This window comes from Myotis brandtii, unplaced genomic scaffold (genome assembly GCF_000412655.1).
Source record: "Myotis brandtii unplaced genomic scaffold, ASM41265v1 scaffold1003, whole genome shotgun sequence".
In the NCBI taxonomy this organism is placed as follows: domain Eukaryota; kingdom Metazoa; phylum Chordata; class Mammalia; order Chiroptera; family Vespertilionidae; genus Myotis; species Myotis brandtii.
In genome coordinates, this window is record NW_005353340.1 from 726,934 (window position 1) to 737,317 (window position 10,384).

Here is a 10,384-nt window from a genome sequence, read left to right on the forward strand (position 1 = left end):
GAGCTGAGATCTTATACATAATAATGAGAAGGAAACAAGGAAAAACAGACTAAGAAAACAAACTGAGGTTCAAAACAGCACCATCACAGAACTACAAACACATAAATACCAGCCAGAAAGAGCAGCTGAAAACCAACTCTTAAACAGGAGAGTCATCAGGAAGGCACAGGAAGCGATGGAAACAGGACAGACGACAACACCTAAGGAGAGCAGTGCTGCCTGACAGCCACCAGCACCACTAGGATAGTGACCGACCACTGAAAGGAATCCGTGAGGTCACCTCCCATAGTGGGCGCAGAGGGCTGGGATGCGGGCAGATCTGGCTGGGCTCTGGAGTGATGTTTGTGAGCATGTGTGTGTTGGCTGTGTTATCTGCACTTTTGGTTCTGCTTGCTTTTTTGTTTTTGTTTTTGAGGATAACATTTCATTTTCCTAAAACCAACAGTCATCATAAGGACTTTGCTTGTTATAAAACTGAGTACACTACAACTTTCTAAAACACGTCTTATTTATCCCAGGCTACCTCAGGCTTTACTAACAAAACTAACTGCCAATTCAACAGTACCTTAAAAGAAAGACTATTTATAGGCAATTAAGATGATTCAAAAGACAAATCTGATCTCTTTTGGGGTGGCAAATGATGAATTTAAACATTGTAAAAATTTAAGCACCGAAAATAATGCTGTTGTCAGATATTGCTGAATTAATTTATTGAACAGGTCTCACTGAATAGAAGACATGTTTTAGTGCAATAAAAAGAATTGTTGCGATTCCGGGTCTGCAGACTTCTCAATGAGCAGTAGCGTCTCCGGGACTGAAGTCCACAGACTTCTCAATGAGCAGTAGCGTCTCCGGGACTGAAGTCCACAGACTTCTCAATGAGCAGTAGCGAGCTCCGGGAAAGCGGCTTTTGGGAAAAGGAACAAATGTGTCCAAGGACTGTCGGGCCCCTGGTTTTATAACATAATTCAGAGCATCAAAAAAATCAACCCATGTGTTTATAAAACTTTTAAGTCCCAAAGAATTTCTTCTTCCTTAAAGTTTTAATTATGAGGTAGCTATCATTCAAAGTAAACATCAAATGCAGCCAACCTCTGCTGACAGACATGAGCCCTAATCATAATTATTGGAAATTGCCACTGGAAAGTCAATTAAAAGTTTAGAAATTAATGTTAATCAGCAGTATTCTGGCTTGAGTTTCCAAATTCCTTCCCCACCAGAAGTTCTATGAAAAGTGCAGAGGTTTCTCAACAGTTCTCGAAAGACACAAGACTGGGAAACTGTTAACTTGGACTCGAACTCCTGCAGAATCTCCTGCGTGCTGGCCTGGCCGTCCACGCGGGCCTGAAAGGCGATGAAGTTCCTCATTTCCACCAGGAGGTCGTCGTGCTCTGCGCTGGAGGGCGGCGGGGCGCAAGCCTCGGGAGGGTGCACGTTTTCACTTTCCAGCCGCTCCGGCAAAATCAGGTGGTTCCTGGCTCTCATTTTAGCCAACAGTGAGGACGAAGCGAGGGCCCCGGATGAGGACTCCGCAGCTTCCACGTTTCCACTAAAATGCTCAGAAATGTGATCTTTTCCATCCTTTTTCACGATGCCGTCCTGCAGAAGCAAGAGCACTGCATTGATACGTTATGGTCCACTAATCTCCCCAAAGCTCTGAGGGGCTATACAGTAACATGGGTGCCCGGGCCAGGGTGTCAAGTTCGTGGGGCCAGAAGGAAACACCAGATACCACAAAGGGAAAGGAGAGTCAGCCATCCAAATCCACCCGTATTAAAACCAACAACAAAAAGACACCCAAAACTACACTATTCACTTGGTGGCCACTCTGCGTGATGAGGATGGAGGGAGAGCAGAGGGGCTGGGGAGCAGGCGCCAGGAAACTGCCTCTAGGAAGCTTGAGTTCTGTGGGCTTCTGCTCTTCCTTCCAAATTTATCCTGGTCTAGGTTGGCACTGTGGGCTAAGGAACAATATTGAGCTGTACTTCTTTTTCTTCACTTTATATATTTTATTCTTTACTACTTTATACCTCATATGTGTTTCCTTAAAAACAACAAAGTTTCTCTAGTCATATTCATCTAAAGCAGGAGTCTGAACCTGGCAGTTCCAAATGCTATCAGTAGCAGAGCCCTTAACCAGAAAAGACCAGAGAGAGCACTGAGTGACCGAGGCCCGAGGGAGCGAGGCCCGGCTGCTCTCGTGGAGCATTCGGACGTTCATTACAGGACAGGAGAGACCATGCAGAGCGCCGGCAGCTGGTGAATGACAAGCATCTCAGGCCTTTGCTCTAGGGCAGTGGTCTTTGGAACCACTGAACCTGGTACTGCTGCGTGGGCCATGCCTCCCACCTGTCACCTGTCCCTGTATGAACCCCCTCCCCACACACATTAACTTTCTAAGGGCAAAATAGAGAATCTGCTCCAGATCGTGGGTTAAAGACTTTTTCTGTTAGGAAGTTAGCTGGCCTTTTAGATTCGAATAAAGTGGTTCATAAATCAGAGCAGGCAGCACAAATCGCAGGTGGCGTTAGCCAGAGACTTTTTTCACATCCGAATCGGGTTACATTTTCCTGGGAATCCAATCAAGTCTCCCAGGTGAAAAGCGGACAGGCTATCACATTACCTGGCGTTTCTGCTTTGGGGACGTCGAAGAAGAATGCTGCACAGAGAAGCTGGAATTCCTTTTCTGACCAAATCTACTCCTAAATAAGGAAAAGAATCACAGATAAAATGGTTGTTTTTGTGACTAAGAGATGAAAATGCCTTTTCAACAACTAAACTCTTCCTGGAAAACTTTTGTTCTGCGTGATTCTTCTTTCACAGCCATGGCCCCGCCCTTCCTCTGCTTTATTCCCCTGGGAAGAACTGTTGCATCTCGAGCAAGAACCACTCAATGTCCCTGTTCAGTATACGGGGGCCACTGCCTCCCCCGGGGAGGAAAACCCTTCCAGGAGAGTGCACTGAGCAGCACAGCCACGCCCACTGAGGGAGCTGGCGAGATGTCTTATGAAGGCTTAACCGTGATTCTGCACCTCTTCCTGGTTTTAACAAGATGGCTCTCCTTCCCCCTGAAAGCTTATCTTTGGAAAGTAGGGACCAAAGCGAAGAAGGTAAGGTTACAAATGTGTTTCGCTGAGTCCCACAAGTTGGCTGCCCGTCCCTCCCTGAGGTTTCCCACTGCAGAAGAGCAGGGGGAGCGCCCACGCCTGCCCTGACTGTGCCCAGCGGGACGGCCTGGCCTTCTCGCAGCACGGCAGGCAGGGCAGCACTGCTTACTTTGTTCCCGCTGGTGCACCAGAAACCCCCCTGTGGCCGGTCCAGGTGGGAACACCAGACGCCACTCCCAGACACCTCTGCCGAGAGAGCCTCAGTGCCTTCAGGGCGTCCTGGGCCACTCGGTTGGCCTCCGCCTCCACCAGCACATAGTCGGGGCTGGCTCCATCCATGATGGCGTCGTGCTTCATGACACTGTGCACGCCAACTAGCAAGAACACAGGAAACAGGAAACATGTTATTTCAGGTTGGAAACAATTGCAGTTTTTCTTCCGTACAGTCTAGCATGTCATAGGTAGAGGAAAACGATGACTATTTTTATTTACCGAGACCCAGCCACTTACATGCTGTGGCTACTTACCTTCACCACACGGTCTGAGGTAGAGACTATTACTGTCCCTGTTTTACAACAATGGAAGCATGATGCTTCGATCATAACTTCAACATCACCTCTTCCCCCCTATCTGGGAATTTTAAAATCTTCTATGGTATGGTATGTGAATTATATCTCAATAAAGCTATCTTTCTGAATCAATCAAGAGAAAAAAATTCTTTATTGAAGGGAAAAATATAAACCAGAATTATAGAATTTCTAAATGTAATGACCATGAAAATATTACATATTAGACTAATTTAATGCAGTTATTAATGGAAAATTCATAGCCTTAAATACTTATATCAATAAAAATAAACGAATATAAGAACTACATTTCCAAGTCAAATGGTTTTATAAAAAGACAAAAAAATTCACCAAAACACAATAAAAACAAAAGCATAAGGAAGAAAGTAATGAAGATAAAAGCAAAAATTATGAAGTAGAGAACAATCATGGATCTAATTAATAAATCAAAATCTTGGTTTACTAAAAAAAAAAATTCACAAAATAGACAAACCACTAGCTTAACTTGATCAAGAAAAAAATGGTGTCTGTCGGGGGGACATAGAATATTAGAAATGACAAGGGGGAAATTATCTTGAAGAAGAAGTAAATTAAAAAGAAACATTTCAAGAGTATTTTCTCTGTCTCTATGCAAATGAACTTGAAAACTCGACAAAACAGATAATTTGCTAGGAAAACAGACCAGTAACTGCAGAAAAGGCTGAGTTAACCAGTTACAGGAAAGCATCAGGCCCAAATGGTTTCTCTCTGAAATGCCATCCCAAGCTGCCTCCTTGAACAGAGAACCATCCCAGCGACCTGTTGAGGCCTGAACAGGACCACCCCCCACGGATGAGGAAGCTGGGCAGGACTGCCGTCCCCGGGTCCTGACCCATTGCTGAGACTCCTTCCTAGTTGTTCTCCCTTGAGGTTAGCCACCAGCTTTCCTGCTTCCAGAGTGCCTGCCTCTGGCCATACCCCTGTCCTGGCTCCCCTCCCCTGCTGTTACTGCAATCTCCTGTGGTTGGGAAATCAGATAAATATAGCATGTAGGGAAATTTCCTATTAACGTTCAGACAGCACAAATCCATTGAAAGCATTGCACCCCTCCCGTAAGTGGTTATGTCAAGTACTATTGTTCTCCAAAGTTTCAAATCCTACGTCTTCAAAAGGGAGAGGTGAAAAAAATTTTCAAAAATGTCAATAAATTTCAAATCTTAATTTTAGAAGAAAAAATTACTTCCAGTAGATAGCACTGTCAGCAGAGGCTGCTACTGCTAGAAATGGCCTACTCATGTCTGTCCCCAGCACACCTGTGGCAAATTCAGCAAAGGATTGCCTGACTTTTTTTGTTTGTTTATTTGTTAATCTTCACCCAAGGATATTTTTTTCCATTGATTTTTAGATAGTGTGAGAGGAGGGAGAGAGGAGGAGTGTATATATGTATGTGTGTGGGGAGGGAGGGAGGGAAGGAGGGAGGGGGAGAGGGGGAGAGAGAGAGAGAGAGAGAGAGAGAGAGAGAGACAGCGCACGCAAGAAACATCGATGTGAGAGAGACACATCTATTGGTTGCCTCCCACACACGCCCCAACCAGGGCCAGGGATTGAACCTGCAACCCAGGTACATGCCCTTGACCAGGAATGGCACTCGGGACCCTATGGTGCACCGGTCGACACTAACCACTGAGAACACCGGCCAGGGTGGATTACCTGATTTTTTGAAAAGCTTTTCTAAAACATAGTCATCATTGTCCTGCTGCTTGCTCTCCTGCTCGTTTTCACTGTCCTGCTTCCGGTACTTTCTTTTCTTCACAAGGTGTGGAATTCGAGTTCCTTCAAACTTGGCGTCTCTACGGCACTTGGAGCTCTTGGGCTTTTGCTTTGGCCTCAGAAGCGTCTCCTGGGTCTCTTCTTCTGCCACACTATGTTTTGTTTTTGACTTGTGCTTATAGAAGTTATTGTGCATTTGTCCATTCTCCCAAAGAGGTTCAGTTTGGACCTGGCAGCTTTCTCTTTTATCAGAAAGACCTTGCTTTTCACCGATCCTTTCCCCACCAGATGTCCCGCCCGTGTCACTGGTTCCTGGAGAACGTGAACACTGCCCCTCTGCACTCGGCACTGGCCCGTCCTCCAGTCTAATCACTGCGTCTGTCTCCTCGGCAAGTCTGTCACCACGAGCTCCAGTGCCAGGTGTCCGAGGGGCCTCTCCCAAAGGGTCACCTTGATTAGAAGGCGCTGCATTTACTGCAGCTCCTACAGCTGCGGATTTCTCTGCCGATGCTGTGCCATCGCTGGTGGATGCATCAGAATCAGGGAACTTTTTGCCTATTGGAATGTTATGGTCTGCTCCGAAGGCCAGCTGAAGTTTTCTTTTTAAATGGTGTTTGGGTGTCTGAACATCTGAGCCAGTTCCTGTAAAAGGAAAAACACACTAATGTTACATTTTGTAATTCTTGTATCATTTATTCCGTCAAGTTAAACGAGCTTCTGTAATACCTGCAAAAATAGCACTTGTTTCCGTGCCCTGGGATGCATCAGGACTAGTCAGAGTGAACAGCTCATAAAGGTCATTGGACTTGAAGAACCGCCGTTGCTTCGGATCCTTTAACACTCTATTTGTCAGAAACTGCTTGAAGATTTGTCTAAAGATAGAAAGTAACTGGTATGAAACAACAGTTAGCTCTACCTCAAAATCCTAATTATAAAACAATACAAGAGAGACATGATAACTGCAGCTGTACAGGTGTCTAAATAATTCCTAAAACTTCTAGCCTTGGAAATTACAATTCAAGAAGTACACAAAACATCAGGTGGTCTCCCATGTTTTACAGAATTTAAGTTAGAAATAATGCCTTGTTATTATTTATACCCCATGGGTTTCTGCAATTTCCAAGATTCATCACATTTCAAGAAACACCTTTTTCCACACAATTAAGTGGTGCACAGCCTATCTAAACTGCAAAGAGCCAGCCCCTGACTCCTGGACCAGGCCCCTTACCATGACGGGCTCCACAAACCCCGACCTGGGCTTTGCAAAGTTTCCACCTGGAGCTATCTCACCAGCTTCCACCTCCTGAGCCACACCCCACACTAAAGCACCATGCCATCGTCACTCTTGCCCAGATCCCCCCATAAAGGAGCCCTGCCCCGCCCAGCGGCTCATTCCTCAGGCTAAGGCGTGTGTTTCTAAGTGGAGAGCTCTCCCTCAGGACTCGACTGGCCTCCAGCCCTCACACCAGGCCCCTGAAGAACACGCACAGCCCCACAGTGGCCCAGCACATGGTGGAGAGCAGGGGCCTCCCTTTAGAGCTGAGATGTGGCTCAATAAAGTCTCCAGCATGGGAGGGGCGGAACTGGCCATCTCTCCATTCCACTGCTGAAGTGCTCCTTGCTCAAATCCCTCCTCTTCACAGAGAGAAAGACGGAGGAAGACACAGGTATCCTGGTCAACCTTCCTCTATGGGGCACCTGAGCCACAGCGAACAGAACACCCACGCCAGTCACACCCACATGCCATGTGTAAATACCAATACTGTTAGCATTTTAATTCTGTCACGTCCTACAATTTTTCTGAAAAAAGATGGCACACTATAGTAGGTAGGAAAATTTCTCTCAAATAACAGAATGAAGTTTAAACAGAAGCAGTCCTTGAAGTTTAATAAAGTAGAACAATGACCATGTTCAAAGACATCTTTTAAAAACCTCACAATAAGCCATTTCAAAAAACTAAAATAAGGCTTATTTTAGAAAAATAAAATATAAAAACAAAACAAAAATTTCAAAAACCACATTTTCCCTCAGGTTATAGCAACCATTGCTTTACAAAAGACGCCTGCCTGCCCCGGCGGTGGGTTCTGTCCCACAACACACACGGCGGGAGAGCGGGCCCAGCCGCACTGACCGGTGGTAGATCTTCTCCTCGATGGTGCCCGCAGTGAGGAGCCGGTACACCGTCACCTGCTTCCTCTGGCCGATCCTCCACGCGCGCTCCCGGGCCTGCGGCAGAGAGCACGTGTCAGCAGGGCCCTCCCAACGACAAGCACTGACAAAGGGACAGGTGGCTGGGTGCTGCCCTCCTCTCCCACAGTCAGAGTGCTGGCTAATGAGGCTAACACACCTCAGGCCTGTTAGGAAGATAAACAGGCAAGTGACAGAAAGACCGCTATTTCTACCTGAAAAACAGTGAGTCTGTAGCATCCCTTTATCAGACCTGGTGATGAGGCTATGAACAAACAGAAGCGCGTCCCCCTCAGGCCGAAGCCCAGCAGCAACACGGAACCCTGCGGACACTCAGGTGCGGCCCATAACCGACTACTGACCCGCACAAAAACCCGAGGTAACCTCACTCCAAAACTTAACTACTGACAGCCGACTGCTGAGCTGACCCGTAATATAAACAGTCGGTAAACACATACTGTGTATGTCATATGTACTATATACTGCAGTCTCACAATAAAGTAAGCTAGAGAAAAGAAAATCAGAAAGAAGACAAAGGACATTTACTGTATGTACTTATTTTTAAAAAGCTTCAGATAAATGGACTCATGCAGTTCAAACCCGTGTTGTTCAAGGGTCAACTATGTCACCAACAAACTCCTTTTAAAAAATAAACAGACCTGCGTGTCGGTGCTTGGGTTCCAGTCGGGGTCGTAGATGATGACTCTGTTGGCCCCCGTCAGGTTGACTCCGAGGCCACCCACCCGAGTGGTCAGAAGAAACACAAATATGGACGTGTCCTAGAGTAAGACACACAACACTGAGTGTGCATGTTTAGGACCAGAGAGAATCGTCACCTCTACCGCCCGTACTCCACCCACGGAACATGGCCCTGCTATAAGGAATGGGCTGTGGACTAGAGACCCTGGTCAGTCAAAGATGCCATCTCACCACTCCTGCTCTCAATAGCAATATTAGTTGATATGTAAAAGTTGGGTTTTCAAGAAAAAATATACACACATTAATCATGTTACATGCACATAGACACACACATCAATAATACAGAAATGCAGAGTTAAAAGCAAAAACTCCCCCTCCCCCTGCTGCCCACCCCAGACCCCGAACGCTCAGGCGGTGCGGGCACGCCTGCCTCTGCACGCAGCAGCAGCTCCGGCATCACTGCCAGTCACTGATCACCTCATTGTATCTTGTGATCAGCGGCTGTCTTGAAGCTATGGTCGTGGTGCCATCCATTTTGAGATAGGAATACTTCTGGGCTCTAAGAAAGACTTCAAGTATGTCCAACATCTGTTTGGGAGAGAGGATGGGGGGTAAGAGTTTAAAAATTAAACACACAACCCCGTGAGTGCTTTCACATTTGTGTGAACAGTCACACCTTCCCAACGGTCACATTAAAAGGGTTTCTTGCTTTGAGGGACATAAATTGCTACGAGTATTTTGGGGATTTCTCTGCTGTTAATTTTTACAAGTTTTGTAAATAGCTGGGCATTTATTTGAGTTCAGGCCCAAACTCGCCCTGACCCAGAATCACATGGTAACTAAGCCTTTTTAAAAAGCCAACTTCTGAGCGCCAAATCCAGAGAGAGATCTAAGCTCCCAAAGAGATTAGCAGGCTGCCACCCCAGTATCAGCAGGTAGAGCTGCTGAGGGGATCATTACTCTAGATTATACCCCCTATTGTGAATTATAAGCCGTAAGGAACCAACTTGTCTCCTGCGTGAGCGCTGTCTGCTCACCTGCCTTGACTGGGAAAACAGCAGTACTCGCTGGCCCTGCTTGTGCCATATCTTCAACAAGGACTCAACAACGATCATCTTCCCCGAACGTCTCCAGTGTCCAAACTGGTCTTCCTCTGGTTCATTATCGGAAATGCCTCTGGGAGTCTTGGGGCCTCCAGAAAAGAGGTCAGGGTGGTTGCAGATTTTCCTCAGGGCGACCAGGCCAGAGAAAACCTAGGCATAAGAGAACATGTGCGCTCCAGACAACTTGGTGTAAACTCCGTCACGCAGGAAGGAGGGGAGGAGGCCGTTCGATATGGAACGCAGATTAAGAAGGAATTCTTCATTCACTTCTTAGCTTCCTCCCTAATCACAGCATATGAGGAGCTAGAAGAAATCAACCTTCACTCATCTTCTTTTCCTGACAGGACAAGTTCTCCAGAAACAAAAAAAATTCTACTGGACCAAACATGTCTGTGGGGGTCATATTCAATTCCTGATTATCTCTCTCTCTCACTAGGAGAAAAGGTGGGCAGCTCACAGCATCAGAAAAAACATGATATATAAAACTGACTCATCTTTTACGTACAAATAAAAAACGTCACGCCCATCTCAACTGGCAGAAATCAGTCACGTAACTTAGCAAATGCACTGAAACAGTACACTTCTGAGGACTCACTAAAAGTTCTATAATTTAATATGAGTCAGAGGTTTCCACTAGTATCACATCAGAAATAGTATATGCATGGGAAACACACAAATGGGAAAGACGTGCGGTGGTTCACTCTGCAGGACACACAGCAGGAGAGCGCTGCCTCCATGCCTGGCAGGAGGGCCTTCGTCAGTTTTCAGATCACGACTCACATCGAGCTCCCCAGTATAAAAGCTCAAGTAGCGCCCTAACCAGTCTGGCTCAGTGGATAGAGTGTCGGCCTACAGACTGAAGGGTCCCAGGTTCGATTCCGGTCAAGGGCATGTACCTTGGTTGCGGGCACATCCCCAGTAGGGAGTGTGCAGGAGGCAGCTGATCGATGTTTCTCTCTCATCGATGTTTCTA

The 10,384-nt window shown here is 46.4% G+C and overlaps 1 protein-coding gene across 1 annotated transcript in view; it reads right to left on the reverse strand.

Annotated features, from left to right (window-relative positions):
* Positions 1-683: 683 nt before the first annotated feature.
* ERCC6 (excision repair cross-complementation group 6) overlaps positions 684-10,384 on the reverse strand; it is an 82,176-nt gene continuing 72,475 nt past the window's right edge. Inside the window, exons 13-21 of the mRNA XM_005853199.2 lie at positions 9,346-9,561; positions 8,786-8,896; positions 8,269-8,388; positions 7,554-7,648; positions 6,149-6,294; positions 5,363-6,064; positions 3,277-3,481; positions 2,624-2,702; positions 684-1,599 (exon numbers count right to left, since the gene is read on the reverse strand). Of these exons, the coding sequence (XP_005853261.1) occupies positions 1,177-1,599; positions 2,624-2,702; positions 3,277-3,481; positions 5,363-6,064; positions 6,149-6,294; positions 7,554-7,648; positions 8,269-8,388; positions 8,786-8,896; positions 9,346-9,561 (2,097 nt within the window). The 3' untranslated portion in view covers positions 684-1,176. The remainder of the gene's footprint in view (positions 1,600-2,623; positions 2,703-3,276; positions 3,482-5,362; positions 6,065-6,148; positions 6,295-7,553; positions 7,649-8,268; positions 8,389-8,785; positions 8,897-9,345; positions 9,562-10,384) is intronic.